Source organism: Plutella xylostella, chromosome 16, assembly GCF_932276165.1.
Source record: "Plutella xylostella chromosome 16, ilPluXylo3.1, whole genome shotgun sequence".
Classification (NCBI taxonomy): Eukaryota; Metazoa; Arthropoda; class Insecta; order Lepidoptera; family Plutellidae; genus Plutella; species Plutella xylostella.
Window position 1 is genome coordinate 3,359,473 of NC_063996.1, and position 17,695 is coordinate 3,377,167.

At 39.9% G+C, this 17,695-nt stretch overlaps 1 protein-coding gene across 3 annotated transcripts in view; it reads right to left on the reverse strand.

Moving 5' to 3' along the window:
• Positions 1-17,695, reverse strand: part of LOC119693872 (Fanconi anemia group J protein homolog) — a 63,013-nt gene that overhangs the window by 18,948 nt on the left and 26,370 nt on the right. For all 3 annotated transcript variants that reach the window (XM_048626611.1, XM_048626612.1, XM_048626610.1), the window contains one exon: positions 13,201-13,338. In XM_048626611.1, the coding sequence (XP_048482568.1) occupies positions 13,201-13,338 (138 nt within the window). The remainder of the gene's footprint in view (positions 1-13,200; positions 13,339-17,695) is intronic.

Sequence of the window (17,695 nt, forward strand, 5' to 3'; positions counted from 1 at the left end):
TGTCGGCCCCGCCACACAAGTGACACGCGTAGCGAAAAAGCACAACCACCCTGTAGTAGGGTGACCATGATGTCGGCAGGTGGGTAGGGAATAGGTGAGTACATGCGCCGGATCTTATATAAAAGCTGGGTAAAAAATAACATTTTGAAAACTTCTAGACTGATAACAAAATTTCTTTCTGCATCCTAAATATTCCTAACTGTGATTGCGATTATAAAAATGTAAGCATCAGAGAATATGACTATGGCATCACTAATAATTACTAGTATAGGTACGTATAAGTAAGAAGGCAAGGTCGCTTCCTGCGTCTGTCTGTATGTACCTATGCGCTTAGATCTTTGAAACTACGTAACGGATTTTAAATCGTTTTTTTAATAGATTGATGAGTGATGAATAGAGTGATTTAAGAGAAAGGTTTATAAATATGTACAATAACACGTTTGATATATCAAGGAGAACTCTACTACTAAGTGTTGACGACGCCTTATTATGAGACACATGCACTTTATGAAAAAAGAATATGTCAGTCTTGTAAATAAAGCATACAAAAAAGTACGTAACACCTCACCATTAGCTTACCAGCAGCATCAGTTATACTAAGAATTTAGGACATGCGAAGCCACAGAAATAGCTAGTAAACAAAACAATGGAATAAAGATGGAAAGTGTCCTGAATCCACAGCCGGTATCATGGTCACCCCACCCCTCCCCGCATCGACCGGAGCGGGGGTCGCACCTTTTGTTTAGCCCCCCCCCCTCCCCTCTCGCCCGACAACCTAGTTCATTTACTCCGCACTCGCAATGCTCAAATTGTACACTTCTACTGGTGACGTTCGTTCGGATTTCAAAAAGATTCTTTTTTCAAAACGAGTACGATTTGTTTTTTTGCAGGATTTCTCGTGAAGAGGTTGTTAGCTTCCGATCGGCGTTCGACGCTAGTGGAAGTAGATTGTAGAGAATTAAAATTGGTTAATAAACTTTCTTGCCTAAATTAATACATAAGACACTTTTGCTCTAGTGTCTAGTTTAGGCCCAACACTAAACCTAACAAGCAACATGATATAAAGGACAATTGAAGATAACGTTAAGATGTACATTTTAGAGGTTTGGGTTGATGGTATAAGGGCTTGTAGAGAGAGTTTGAGGGCTTTTTTCTCACAAGATAAAAACGGAACCCTTAGGTATAGGAACACCTTTTGACAAAGCGATCCATGATGGTTACGATTTGTTAACATTTCTCATGGAATAAATATTAGATTTGACAAAATTTGCCTCGCTGACATGACCGAGCAGAACCCGACAACTCCCAAAATGCAGTTTCAGTTTTTTGCGAAAGCTCCACCGAAACAGAAACTGCCGAACTTTCAGTAAAATACCTTTGGGGATGCGAAGCTCAATGCAATGACTGCTAGTCCTAGTCGGTCTATAAAAAAGTAACCTGGCACGGATTTTAATACGGGACTTATAAAAATCCTCAGCCTTGAGGCTAGAGCAGCATGGCCAAACAACATGTTTTTATAATATACATGGTCTTGCAAAAAGGGTGGTGTTAAAAAAAAGTTCTCCATAGTAATTTTCAAAACTCGTTGAACAAAAGTTGTTCAGGATGAACCCCTGAGTCACCCCCTTTCGGCTTAGCATACCCTTTTTGCAACACCCTGTACATATTCATCACCTTCACCTAAAGCTCGAACACAGACAGAGTTCCTCCTGTACAGCACTACATTAAAGTAAACTCTTCACTGAAACTTGTACCAACCAACTTTCACTGAAAGTTAAAACAAACGAAGCGAGAGCAAACAAAACTTAGAGCGAGTTCAGCCAATTTTTCACTTTTAAAAACACTAGCTGTGTTTTGTAAACAATTGAAAAAAAAACATAGTTTGTTTGATCTGAAAGGGATACCTAGCTAAAGGCAAAGGTTTTATAGGTTTTTCAGATTTATGAAAGTTCCAGATTGGTTTGTTTAAAAGCTTTCTTGGTAGTAGGCAGGCACCAATGTGGATTCACTATACTAAATAATACCTTAAATAAATCGATGTAGTAGGTACAGAAGTACAGATGACTGGTAGTTAATAAAGTAATATTAATAGTAATATTAACAATAATTGCGTGTTGGCTGTAGCTATTAAGCATTATTGTTATTATAATAAATAAATAAATAAGTACCGACCGACTTGCGATTTTGACACAATAAAGTAACAAATCGTTTAAAATCTGCAATAATAACGGCCTGGCGCTTATTCTTAAAACTGTTCTTAGCTGATTCGGTCGCTTTGCCATTTAAAATCTATATCTTTAATATATATCTTTATTGATCACTAAAATAGCAAATCATACTCATAAACAAGGAACAATAAATATTAAAATGACAGTATTGAAATCGTGATTGAAATCGATTAGCGTAGGAAAATTTCATTTTTTAATAAACTGTAGGTATGTATTCCAGAAATTAAACTGTAGGAACACTGGTAGCTGTTATAGGGATCGGTATAGGCAGTTAAAAGAGTCTTCTGGTTAGAGAAGAGAATAATGTTCCTTGAAAATAATTTATCACTCAGAAGAATTTATGCGAAAGCGGTGAGGTAGCTACATAAATATTAGACCACGTTCGGTTTTGAAAAAACCTTTTTTCGAGCATAATTTTCAAATACTGGCCGCTAACACCCTACACTTACACATAGAACAACGCAGACTCGAGATACAACCAAAGCTAAATTATACAGTACAAACTACAAGTAAAAAAAAAGTTCCAGCCTCGTAGTAGTGTGCGTTGACATTTCGACGGGCCGGGTGTTAAGCCACGCCCACCTTTCACACGCTAGGTGACGATTGGCCAGAAAGCCAACACACACACATAGAGAGTGACCGTCGCCTGTATGTGTGTGATCCGAGGGAAGAAAATTCGATTTCCATCCGTCGAATAAGATTTTCGGACGGACAATGCTGAAAAGCCGTGTTTCAGAGTTTCGGCGGGTTTCCAGCCCGTTTTGTGACGTCACTGAGTGATGTTAGTCTGGCATCGGCTATTGTACAGGCTACAGCCTTTTCACATACCTAGAGTTATGTTGTCTTACGCAGCAGTTTACTTAACCTAGATCTTACATAGTTAGATCAGTCGTCACTTACAACTGAACCATTACAGTCCATCTTTCTGTAATACTTATTTAATATATTTTGTGAACTAAACTCCTCACTGACTTTACTGATTGGAGTCGACGGGTACCTCGCATCGGCCCCTACATGTTTATGGTCCTTCGAACCTAAGTGATTAGTGAAGTGCATCTGTGACGGTAGCGAATCGGTATTCTCGGCCTTCCACCAGCGGACCTCCCCGAGAGTATTGAGACAAGGAAAATCGCACATACCTGAACGTGTTTGTACCAGCTAATCTTAACTGACACGAAAACAAATCGTGTAGACGACCAACCAGCAAAACTAACTACTTACCAGCAAAACTAACTACTTATCAAGAAAACTAACTACTTATCAAGAAAACGAACTACTTATCAAGAAAACTAACTACTTATCAAGAAAACTAACTACTTACCAAGAAAACTAACTTCGACATTCAACACAATGAATACCGAAGCACTGATCAAGCGTCAAGAGGACTGCTTTGATAGCATCAAGAGGATATGTGTTAATTTCGGCAAGGACGCTCCTGAATCCTGAAAGAAAAACACTGGAGTATCTTAAGAAGAGAATCGAAGCTCTCGATACGCACTGGCAACAATTTGCAGAAACTGACAAGTTACTGAACGCGGGTGAGGAGAAAAACTTATCTTATTTTACTAGCAACGTGTTTGTGAAAGCTCAGGAGAAATATCTTAGAGCTAAAAGTCAGATGGTGGCTTTACAAGCGCAGTGGGTAGCTGAACTAATGAAGATTCAACCACAACCAACTGCTGGAACGTCTAAGGAAGAGAGAGGAGAGTCAGCCGGGACGTTCGGCATAGTGCAAGACATATTTGGAGGGATAAATACGGATTTAACTGACAGGAAGAGCGTCTTGTTACAACAACAACAAGGTAATTTCAAAGCTTTTCAACGTGCCGCTACCAAGGTCAACATCGACACCATCGAGGAAAAATGGGACCTGGAAGATCGGTTAAATATTCTTAAAACGAAATGGAATGCTATTGACAAAATTCATTGGGAATTGGACAACTGGCTCAACGAATCTAACGAATTATATGAGCAGGAGTATAACAGGTTAGAGAATCTCTATGAAGAATTACGCAAGGTCATCAACAAGAAGATGTGGGCCAACTTACACTACGAGAAGTCTACGCCGAGAGTAGAAATCCCGGAATTTTCTGGCGAGTACGCTCAGTGGGTTTCATTTAAAGATATCTTCATGGAAACGATTCATAACAACCCCCTTATCAGTAAAACACAGAAAATGCAGCATTTGAAGACAAAACTTAGGGGTGAAGCTGAGAAACTGGTGCAGCATTTAACTGTGTCAGCAGATAATTACGAGTGCTGTTGGGAAATTATTCAAAACCGGTTTGACAATAAGAGACTGCTATTTTCATCATACATCAATACTCTGTTAAACCAACCTATTGTCCAGCAACCGAATGCGTATCAAATAAAGAGGATGCATGATACGACATTAGAAGCCTTGAACGCGCTAAAGAACATTGGATTGGATACTTCGACTTGGGACCCGATAGTGGTTCACCTCTTGTCACAGAAGCTGGATGCAGCCACTTACAATGACTACGTGCAAGGCTTACAAAAACCGAGAGAGTTTCCAGTGCTAAAGGAGTTGCTGAACTTTCTAGAATCCAAATTCATGGCCTTAGAAACCGTCAAAACTAATCACCCAGCGGTGAAAATTTATTACAAGAATAACGAGGTCAAGGCGCCGAGCTTCAAGAACGCGGAAAAAGGCAGCAAATCATTCCATATTTCTATTAAAAACTGTCCACTATGCAAGAAAGATCACGTCCTCATGAATTGTCCAACATTCTTAAGCACGAACGTGCCTAACAGAATTGCAACTGTCACGAAATTACGAGTGTGCAGAAATTGTTTATTCGACCATTACGGTAAACAATGCGATTCTAATAAAAAATGCAAAGTGTGTAACAAATCGCACCACACATTTTTGCACGAAACTAACTTCAAAGGACAATCAACATCAACCCCTTCGTGGTCACCCCAGAAAAATACTAACCTTGTTAAAAAAGAGGAAGAAGAAGTTTTACTTACCACCGTGAAAATTATGGTTAAAAATACTGATGGGAACTATATAGTATTGCGAGCTTTACTGGATCAGGGATCTCAAGTGTCACTGATCACTGAGAACGCGGCGCAGCGACTCAGACTGGCGAGGCAAAAGGGAAACGCAGTCGTATCAGGAGTTGGATCAGCAATGGGCAGCAGCAAAGGCTTACTGACACTGGAGTGTAAATCAATACATTCAGATTATACATTTATTACAAAGGTGCTCATAATGAACAAACTGATTAATAACTTACCCAACACTAAACTAACCACGTCAAACTGGACGCACCTAGACAATATTAAACTGGCTGACCCCGATTACTTCACTCCTGGCCCTATTGATCTATTGCTCGGAGCGGATATTTACTCCGAGATTATACTGGAGGGAGTGCTGAAGCAGGATTCAAACTCTCCCGTCGCGCAGCAGACCAAGTTGGGCTGGATTCTCTGCGGGAACACCAAAACATTCAAGTGCTTTGTAACCCTCAATGAGATAGAGGAGTTAACTAGATTCTGGGAATCAGAGGAAATAACAAAGGACACCGAACTCACAGATTCTGAAGCGTACTGTGAAAAGTATTACGCGGAAACAACTGAACGGCAAGAAGATGGCAGGTACATCGTTAAGATGCCTCTCAAGGAAGATATAGCCTCCAAACTGGGAAGCTCAAAACCTCAGGCTATCTGTCAATTTCACCAGCTAGAGAAACGAATGGCAAGGTGCGATAAATTGGCAAGTCGGTACAAACAATTCATCGAAGAATACATTGAACTGGGTCACATGAAACCGGCGGTCAATCAACCGAATACTATGACACTGCAAGTTTACCTACCTCACCACGGTGTAATAAAGGAATCGTCAACGTCAACAAAACTACGAGTTGTATTCAATGCGTCTATGAAAACTAGCAGCAAGTACAGTTTGAATGACCTCATGGAAAAAGGGCCTAACTTGCAAAACGACATACTGACTCTAATAATCAAATGGAGAAGTTACCGATACGCTGTTATCGCCGATATCGAGAAGATGTACCGAGGCATACTTATACATGAAGATCAGCAGCAGTTACAAAAGATTGTTTGGAGGTTTACACCTACTGATAAGCTGAGAGAAATGCAACTCTGCACTGTATCTTATGGGAGTAAATCTGCCCCATATTTGGCTATGCGTACGCTAAAACAACTGGCCATCGACGAGGGAGACGCTTACCCTCAAGCAAGAAAAGCCGTAATGTCAGAATTTTACATGGATGACGTCATATCTGGGCGAAATACTATTGAAGAAGCAAAAATTCTACAAAATGAGCTCTATAACCTATTACTGAAAGGTGGTTTTGTACTAAAAAAGTGGGCAACTAACGAAGCATCGATCCTGGAAGGCTTACCTGACAATTATAAACGTCAACAAAATACGATCGATTTTAAACAAGACGAGTCAATGAAAACCTTGGGACTCAGCTGGAATACTACGGAAGATGTATTTGTTTTCAATTGGCAATTACCTCAGCAAAAGTCAAGGCTCACTAAACGAGTACTACTGTCAAACATCAGCAAAATCTACGATCCGCTAGGATGGTTATCACCTATGACCGTCAAAGCAAAACTAATCTTCCAAAAACTTTGGTTAGATAGACTGAACTGGGATGAAAACGTTTCCGAAAGCTCGTCGAAAGAGTGGGAACTGATAAGAAGCGAAATAATAAACATAAATGATGTAACAATACCGAGGTGGATCAGCTGTTGTAACAATGTGACCGAGTTGCATGGATTTTGCGACGCAAGCGAAAAGGCGTTCGCCTGCGTCATATACAGTAAAGCGACGAATGATACCGGAGAAGCCGTTATTACACTAATGACAGCAAAAACTAAAGTCGCGCCTACGAAAAAGAAAACTACATTACCGAGATTAGAGCTTTGTGGTGCGCAATTACTGGCTAAACTGATGAACAAATGTCAGATGGCATTAACTGACCTTCAACTGGAAACCTACTGCTGGACTGACTCACAAGTGGTCTTAGCGTGGCTTCAGGGAGATAAAACAAGATGGGATAGATATGTTGCTAACCGAAGCATACTGATAACTAACTTAGTACCGGCATCAAAGTGGAGTTATGTGAATACTAAAGAAAACCCTGCTGACTGTGCAACTCGCGGTTTATCACCGAAACAGCTAGTTGAAGAAAAAATCTGGTGGAATGGTCCACAGTGGCTGAAAAAATGGAGTCCAGACAACTTAAAGACCGATGAATCATACTCAACTGATCATGACCTACGACAAACTTGCACTGTGACAAAAGGTGCAGACACCGCAGCTACAAGCGCCGGCGAGTGCATAGTGATGACGTTGCTAAACAACAATAGTCGGCTCGAATATGTAACACGAGTAATTGCTTATTTATTACGTTGGGAGAAGCAATTAACTAATGACTCTTACAATAAATACTTATCTATATCGGAACTGAACTACGCAACTGAAGTAATTATCAGAGCTGTACAGCGAGACGCGTTCGCAGAAGATATCGAGATGATCTTGAAAACTGGATTGGTGCACTCCAAGAGTAAATTATTAAACTTATCCCCATTTTTGGATAAAAATGGTGTACTGAGAGTGGGTGGAAGATTGCAGTTTTCCGCCTTACCTAGCGAAACTAAACATCCCATGATATTGCCACATGGCGGGAGATTAACCGAGCTAGTTATACAGCAAGCTCATGAATTGACTCTTCATGGAGGGGCACGCTTAACATTGGCACGGACGCGACAACGCTATTGGATTGTTGGAGGAAATCGAGCTGTCAAGAAAATAATTCGATTGTGCATGAAGTGCCGGCGATACGCGGCTTCCAAGACTGACCAAATAATGGGAAATTTACCTACTGAACGAATAACCCCGTCGCGCCCGTTTACGAACACTGGTGTCGACTTCACAGGACACGTCGATGTTAAAATAAACAAGGGACGAGGGGTCAGAACATGCAAAGGATATATAGCGATATTTATTTGCATGTCTACTAAAGCGGTGCACATAGAACTGGTGTCTGATTTAACAACACAGTCATTTATTATGGCCTTGAAGAGACTATGCGCAAGAAGAGGAGTGGTGAAATCGATGTTTTCAGACAACGGGAAAAATTTTGTCGGTGCAGCAAAAGAATTACAAAGAGAATTTCAACAGTTTGAAACACTGATGTCACCAGAATTTTTCAAAGAAGTGAATAAACTAGGCATTAACTGGCACTTCAATGCGCCATTATGGCCAAGTGCAGGCGGACTATGGGAAGCGGCAGTGAAGTCGATGAAGTTTCACCTGAAAAGAGTCCTCGGGGAGCAGAAATTGACTTATGAGGAATTCACGACCTTGTTACACCAGATTGAGGCGTGTATGAACAGTAGGCCTCTTTGCCCCATAACCGAAGATCCGGAAGACCTGGAATACCTTACTCCAGGCCACTTTCTCACTGGTGGTCCAATAATGTCATTGCCACAGGAAGAACTTACCGATGGAAAACATTTGGATCTAAGGAATAGATGGAAGTATGTAGAACTGATGCATCAGCATTTTTGGAAGCGATGGTCCAGTGAGTATCTTCATCAACTGCAGACCAAAAGTAAATGGTTGACGCGGAAAGAAGATCTAGAAAAAGGAGATCTTGTCTTGGTGAAAGAGAAAGGCTTACCTCCAGGCAAATGGGCACTGGGAAGAATAACTGAAGTTCATCCAGGAGCTGACGGATGTGTTAGAGTTGTCACACTGAAGACTCAAAATAACACAGTCAAGCGCCCAATTACTAAACTGACTCCATTGCCAATGAAAACTGACAATAACTTACCAACTGAAAAGGATCAACATAAATCAAAAGAGACAGATACTGCTAACAAACTGAAGCCTAGAACCAAAAGGAGCAGACTGTGCAACTTTATAACAACACTTATGCTAACACTTATGATATTCCCGACGGGTAATGCACAAACATCAGCGAAATACCAAGTTACGCCATTTGAAGCTAATCGACCAATGTACTTTGATGAAATAGCCAAGGTTCAAGTCATACACGACGAATGGATTGTACTGGTGTACTACAACTTAACAAATTACTGGCAAACTACGGAAAAGGTTCAGCGGTTTGTCGATCACTTAAGCAAGCAGTGTGGAAGATTAGGAGTCGGGTACTGTAGTCAAGTGACAGATCATTTGCAACATGAAATAAAAATGATATCAGAAAACAACATGATGTTATTAACTGACCACTCATCAAGAAAGAAACGAGGTTACATAAACGGCGTAGGAAGTCTCGCACGAACCTTATTTGGCGTACTAGATCAAAACTTTGCCGATAAGTACGCAGAAGACATACAAAAGCTGCAAATGAACGATGACTACCAAGTAGAATTGATGAGGAATCAAACACTTATAATTGAAGCGGAGAATTCACTTATCAAGAGCCATGAGAAGTTTATCAACAGCCAATTCCAAACCATCAATAAATACATAAATGAAACTGAATCGGATTTTTCAAAGATTGAAAACCGATTACTTCAGCTAGCAGTAATGAATGAGTTAAATGCTGAATCACTGACGGCGAACTTATTAATAGCAGACTTGAAACAACAGCAAGAAATGCTTACCAACGCACTTACTGACGTACTCCGAGGACACTTGGATATGAGACTGTTTACACCCAGTCAGCTGATTGATCAACTGAGTCATATTTCATCCACATTACAGAAAAGACTCTCCTTTCCGGTCAAAGACCTACGGAAAGACATAAACAACCTTTACAAGTTGATCTACGTCAAAGCGAGAATAACAAACTACATGCTATTTGAACTGCACATACCACTAATAAGCGATGACGAATATGTCTTATATCGCACTATACCGGTACCAATGAAAATTGGACAGAGTCAACTAACGATAAGGCGGTCCATGGATTACATCGCTACTAATTTTGTGAAAAACACTTACATAGCCATGGATGAATTAGAAGTGCAGCAATGTATAACAACAGACGATAACAATATATTATGTCACGCGCGGCACCCAATATACAACTTATACAATAAAGCGGCTCCGTGCGAAGCTAAATTGTTAAGTCAGGGAAATGCCTTACAATGCAACTACACTCAAGACACATGTTCGGAAAAATGGATCAAATTGCACAAACCGAATCACTGGATATTTGTTTGTTGTGATTCATATTTACTACGCATAATGTGCGGGGGTCAGGTGAAAACCAGTACAACATTGAATAACACCGGAATGATTGTGATTGGACAGGATTGCGTAATGCAGAAGGAGGATGAAATTATTTACGCATACAACACCTATGGAAACAATAGAGTAGATGTAGATACCGGGATACAAGTTCCTACTATAGACTCTACTAACAACCTGGTCACCGTCAATTTGAAGCATGTGGATAAAAACTTACAAATACTAAATTTGACTGAGAATCATCGTGAACTTGAGGAGCGAATTCTAGAGCAGAAGCAGCACGAGGTGACATTGAACTCGATATCCGTGCATGAGATAGGCAACTACGCGGTGTCGTCAATACTACTGGTGATAGCAGCCACAGCCGGATGCTGGTGGTGGATGCGAGCGCGCTGCGGCAGGAGGCCGGCGGCACGCGGCGGCGGCGGCGGCGCGGGTCGACACACTCACTCCAACCAAGGAATGGAGTTACAGGAGATTATGCACCAGAGAGCTATTCCTATTGAGTCGCAGAAGCAAGCGAACTCAAAAGGATTTAATTTTGATTTTTAGTTTTGATTATTTTACTTAATTTTTTGCTTTGTAAACTGATATGGTTCAGAGTTTTATTGTTAATTTTGTAATTAGCTAGGTAATATAATAACTTAACTTATATACACTTACTTACTAGAGATTTTTAAAACTTAAGGTACTTTAATTTTTTTTCCTTTTTTGTGCCCTTGGGAGCATGTACAGGCTACAGCCTTTTCACATACCTAGAGTTATGTTGTCTTACGCAGCAGTTTACTTAACCTAGATCTTACATAGTTAGATCAGTCGTCACTTACAACTGAACCATTACAGTCCATCTTTCTGTAATACTTATTTAATATATTTTGTGAACTAAACTCCTCACTGACTTTACTGATTGGAGTCGACGGGTACCTCGCATCGGCCCCTACAGCTATTAACTATCAATCTCTAGAGGTATAGTTATAGGTGGATGAGAGCAAACAATAGGATATTTATCGATTTAATTATAAAAGTTAGCATTATAATTTACCTACAAAGGGTGGACTTATACTATCACATAGGATGTTTAAAGAACAGAGAATAAGAGATAGTAACGTTATATTCATATTCAGTAGGCCTAGTGCGGATTTGCTTGCATAAAATGTCTCTAGCTGCATAGCGGACATCAACAAGAAACTTTTAATATAAACCGTATTCATATAACAGAATATAACTGAATCTTTCGTTTTCGTGAATGGCCTAGCAAGCTGCACTACGCCTACAGTGGAACTTGTATGGTGTAATCGTCATCACTATCAGCCATCGTTAGCTCGTGCTAGATGATTCTGTAAGAAATTCATTGTAGCCTCGTAGTTGAGTCTCGTAAAGGTGAACGTTTTAATATATATGAAAAAACATGTTCTGATATAATCGACTATGTAACGGATGCTCCCATAAAGGAGCACTACAAAACTAAGTAGGTATTGAGTTCCTTAGTCTATCTTACAAACTTACATCCTTCACAGGAAAAAAAAAGTAGGTATAGCTAAGTCCGCTTTAAATCGATGGAGTACGTGCACTATTTCCATCATTAATAATATAGGTAATATAACATTAAGCCTATGCCCGCACTAATAAGCATAATAATGAAGCTATTCAAGCTATGACTAGGTACTTTTTAATGCGGTTATTTTACAAAAAGCTTGCGAGAAAAAGCTCGTATTTTAATAAAGTAACTACCAGTACTAGATTTAAAATAATTATAGGTAATATTAATAAATTAATTACTTAACTGTATTTCATGTAGAGGTACTACCTACTAAGGTTTATGTTTATACTGGTTCTGTACTCAGAAGTATAAAACCAGTTGCGCAAATGCAATTCAAGTGTTAATTCTGTTGCCCGCATCCTGCACCGAAAAAAACAAAACACGAACATTGAGCACACATCACTCCAGCTACAGATATGAAATCTAATTCCGATTCCAAACAATCGAGCTGGCAGATGCGCAAGCGGCGCCTCGAACAAAGGAGAACATTTGTAATAGATCTAATTTTACTCGCCGAAAAAAAAACCTCAGTACGCATAATGGCGGGACGTCTTTGTTCGTGTTTTGATCGACAGCTCCGATAATTTGAATATGGAAAGGCATTCGGGCGCGAACTGCGCTTGCGCAAGCCAGCGGTGTTCGAGTGCTTCGAATTTCGAACACTAGTGGATGTTTTTTCTCAGGTTTTAATTGCATACGGCCAGTGTTAGTAAGACCATTTAACGTCTTACTGCCGAAAAATTGTGCGCCGGACGCATAAAAGAACATACAGTTGATAAACTCTGGAGGCCACTTTCGTGCACAGCTTATCTAGGTCTTTTGTAGGTTCTAAGAAAACCTAAACGGTATAGGTATACAAAATACAAGACTATTAATGTAGTGCTCCACTTACCAAATCAGTCAGGCCCACGGGAAAAATCACCTGCAGATGCTGGATGAGGAATGCCGAAAACATACCGTGTTGTGGAGCTTCCTGGGAGGCCATAGATTCTTAACATAATCTACATTCATAAGTGGAAGATAACTGGTTAATGATGCGTAGCGTAGGACGCCTTCAGGTCCGACAGGTCGACCACATTTGCGGAAGGCTAAGTGAGTTGTGGCGCTCTTTGTGATAAACATAAATGTCCAGCAATTGACGAAAACTGGCATTCTCTAGGCCCTTTGAAGATCCTTTACAAGCGGCAGATACCTCATGTTCTACTCACCAAACTTCTCCTTCTGGAAGGCGAAGTGTCCGAGGTCCACCGCGGCGGGGCTGGCGACGCCCTCCGCGGCTCCCTTCAGCTCTACCAGCTCGGGGTGCTGGCTCACCAGCTGCTGCGCTTGGAAGTTGCCGATGCGGTCTGCGGACAATGGAAATATAAGGTTATAAGTAATACGTACATCTTCATCATGACCCATCACGGCCATCACGTACCCACTGCTGGGGCACGGGTCTCCAATGAAGGAAGGGTTTTAGGTCTAGTCCACCACACATACTATGTACATACAATACAATAATGGTGCTCTATATTTTCACCAAAAGACAATATTACAAAAAAACTACATATAAACGTAAAAAACAGTACAAAAAGGCGGCCTTATTGCTTTAAGCGATCTCTATCAGATAACCCTTGGATTGAAGATATGATAATAATCCTAACTAATATTATAAATGCGAAAGTAACTGTGTCTGTCTGTCTGTCTGTCTGTCTGTTACTCTTTCACGCCAAAACTACTGAACGGATTTGAATGAAATTTGGTATACATACGGTCTAGACCCTGGGAAAGAACATAGGCTACTTTTTATCCCGGAATTCCCACGGGAAAACTTTTTAAGGCGAAGCGAAGCGCGCGGGAACAGCTAGTATGAACATATTTTGAGATAGCTGTGGTGCAAATAAACACTCACGGGCAATTAAAAAGTTCCACTTACAAAATTCCGATATAGCCTCATTTTTACTAAACATTTAATAAACAATTTCAAGAAAATGTTTACGTTTTCAGTTGGCAACATTGATGTGCTTTTAAATATAGTTCAATATTGCAAACGGCGTCATTAAGCTAGCTTTTTCCGCTTAGGAGTAATTTTGTGTTTTTCTCACTAGAACTTTTTCATTGCCCGTGAGTGTATATTACTTGACAATACATACAGGGTGTAGGAAAAAGGATAAGTAATAAAGCCGAAAGGTTGTGTGACTCTGGGAAATGATTACTTACAATAAGGACTCGTATACCTACATAAAACTGCGATACTGTAAATGAGAAAGTGGTTTTTATAATCACGTTGTTAAGTTGTGATTATTTGCACAAAACATTATAGTTCTCGTTTATAGAAAGTCTCGTTTTAAAACTTTAGTTTTTTTTTTATTTGAAAGACTAAAATTCTCTGGAAACTTATTATAACTTTAAATCATTTTAAAAGTTATAATATCATTGCTAGTTTTTCACCAACTTTGAATGTTAACTTAAGATTTGCCTTTTTTCAAGGGCTCGCTTTATAATATTCTTCTTGGTAATTCTGTGATAATGAGAAGCCTCTCACTCTCCACTTCGTCCACCTAATGAAAATTTCATATTTCCTACATAATATCGAATGTGGAATCGTGGAAGGAGGAATAAATAAACAGATATATTTCTAATTCGCAATACATGCATAATGATGTATGATATGATTTATAATTATTTTACAGATAAACTTTGCTAGGTATTCAAAGTCAAATGTTTTTATTCATCGTATAAATATAAAATTTTCTGATGAACGTAAATTTTTACAAAATAGCAAGGAGGCTGAGATAAAGAGTCATTGCTCGTGAGTGTAATATGCGCGGAGGGCACGAAACGGAGATCTGATGAGGCGAAATAAGTTACACAAATTTAAGCTGTAGGAATGGAGTAAGTACAAAAAGCACTCATCACATCCGAGAGCAAAACAAAGTCTGAAAGCTGGATAATGAAACAGGAATTTCACAATATTCCGCGCGACACCCGGTGGCGGCTAAACGGTCACCCCTTGTCAACACAAAAGTACTGTAAAACCCTGCAATTTGGACCCTCAGCTCTGCACCTACCTACAAGCACATATATACTTATCGATTTATCGCCATCGGAGGCCCTGTTTTCAAAAGTCAAGAGGAAAGCTGTCGCGTGATTTTGCGGAGTAAATCGTGAGGGTGAGGGTTGAAAGTCGTGGAGTAAGGCGTGGGTGGTAAGGTCGTACTGGTCGGGAGGTGTTTGTAAAAATGCCGTCTTGTCAGCCGCCCCCCACCCCCGGGGGAGGGGGGTGGCTCCCGTCATTTCGTTGTCATCGGGGGCTCCTTTTTGCCGGCGTCCTCGGCGTCGACAATGCTGTTCGCAATTTTTATTCTTTCCGTCAGAAAATGACGAACAATGGCGCCCTTCGGCGACATACCGCCATCAGAAAATGAGTGCTTTGTTACATCCGGTCCGACCGAATGTTTTCAGCTGGTTGCGTTACCGGCGTCTTGCTTCCATTACATGATGGGCTTACAGCACTTGGAGCTGGGACAATGAGCGAACTCTTGCGAATTCATGTTACTCGAGAGATTACAAAAAGTACTTCATGAATGCCTGCGTTTATCCAACTGTGGTTAGTAATTAATAAACAGAACAATCCATTACTCCATTAGGTAAATGGATGGATCCATCTAGGTATTCCAATCATTACTGTACTTATTGAATTCGCGAAACTTAGCCAGCTCCATTTCTCATTACAACAGTTGGCCATTCATTTCCTATACTACCAATCTAATTAAGCCTTCTGTTTACGACCGTGCCGACATGTAAAAAACTTCTTTCACTCAGTAGATGATTGGCGACGATGTGAGGAAAGACAAAGCTTTGAGCCAGCTCGAGGCACCGGTTTCTAAGGGCATCGAGTTACGCTAAACCCTTTGAGATTACCGTCGTCGGTTCTTTTGGTGTCATACGGAAACACGGAAAGCATTCGAAGAACCTATCTGTGTAAAATTTCCTTTAGGACATCTAAGGTTTTTATAGTTTCACTGGAAATACAGAAACTGGACGTCTTGTAGGTAACAGTGACGGTCACTAGGCCTTTTCTTAGTTCTTAACTGAGTTAAATGTACAAATAAGAAGCATTTTTTATATACACATCTGAGCTATGATAAATAGGAAAAGTATGAAAATATTACACATAACAGAGAGTAAATACGCTAAAATCAGCTATAGCAATCAATAATAGGTATGTTTTTCCAATATAACTCTAAAACAAAGCCTAACTTTGTACCCTGTTGTGAGTGCCAAATTGTAAGGGCACCACTTTTAGTAGGCGTACAGCTTCTCGTCTTGAGTTATTCAGAAAATTTGCTTTCAATTCAATAGAGTTACATGGAAGGTAAATTAGGGAAGTGCTGATGTAGATTCTAAGAAGTCACGGTCCTCGGATAAGTAAGTATACATAATAGAGTGAAATTTTGATAAGTGTAACAGTGTGATAGTAATAAATTCTGAAAGTAGGTATGACAAATTAACAGCGGTCCCTTGAAGTTCCATTTATCCAGATTTAACTGTATTTCCATCGTTAGCGAGGATGTCAATACAGGAATATAAAAGGCTTAAATTATTAAAAAGCCATTCGAAAAGCGCCAGCACTGCATTACAACAAGACACGAAGCGTGCCATGCCGCGCGGCCGTAACATGCCAATAAAATAAATCTTAACCGAAAAAAACCATAAATAAATATTCCACTTTTTTAAAACCTTTATTTCATGCTTAACGAACGTTATCGGAAAGCCATCAGGCAGTCATTCCATGTCGCGCGGCCGACTCAACCCTTTATCAAGATGGGGACGGTGGTGCCGTCTCGCTATTTCGCTATTTGCATTTCATTATCACAGAAATTATTCGATTATTCGTCCGATTACGATTATTCGAGAGCTAGGTGCAGTAAAAAAAGCGTTTTCGAACGTGCGCTGTTAGGAGCGGCGTGCGGCGGCGGCGGCGGCGGCGCGCGCTACTCGTAAAATGCTTGATAAGAAAATCGGAAGGATTCATATCGGAATATATTGCGTTCCTATTTCACCGTATTGGATGAATAAATGATGATTATTTTCCGAAAGAAGGAATAATTGATGTTGTTTTTAATATTCGTACGGCATGTCATCATTGTAAAACTTTCGACACCAATCGGTATAAAGCCATGGATAAAAAGGATAGAATGGCATACACAAAGATGGATAAAAGCGTAGGTAATACATACCTACGTTGTTTGGTCAGAAGCTGGTAGGAACTACATGGTGATAATCCACTAATATTGTAAATGGTTGTAGGTAACGCAAAAACTTTCATTAAGTACTTTTTGCGTGATAGTTACAGGATTACAGTCTGTTGTATGTATAAAATATGGAAAAAGATGGCTATGTATCTTTCTTATACAAAAAATAACTTCCTTTGCGTTTATTTGAACATGTACTACCTACATTAAAAACAGAAAATATAGAAAAACTAAGTCTTATCACAAACTATAGAGTTAGATACGTGTATAATACCAATAAGGAACTAACTACAGTCAATGCCGCTTTCACTAAACACTGAACAGAAAAGACAAAACACAACGCACACCCGGAAATACCAATCAAACGAAATATTAAATTTACCGTCCTTTTAATTTCACCAGTCTCCGTTTGAAAGTAAATCGATAACCACCAATTACACAACATAATTACCATCCGGCACTG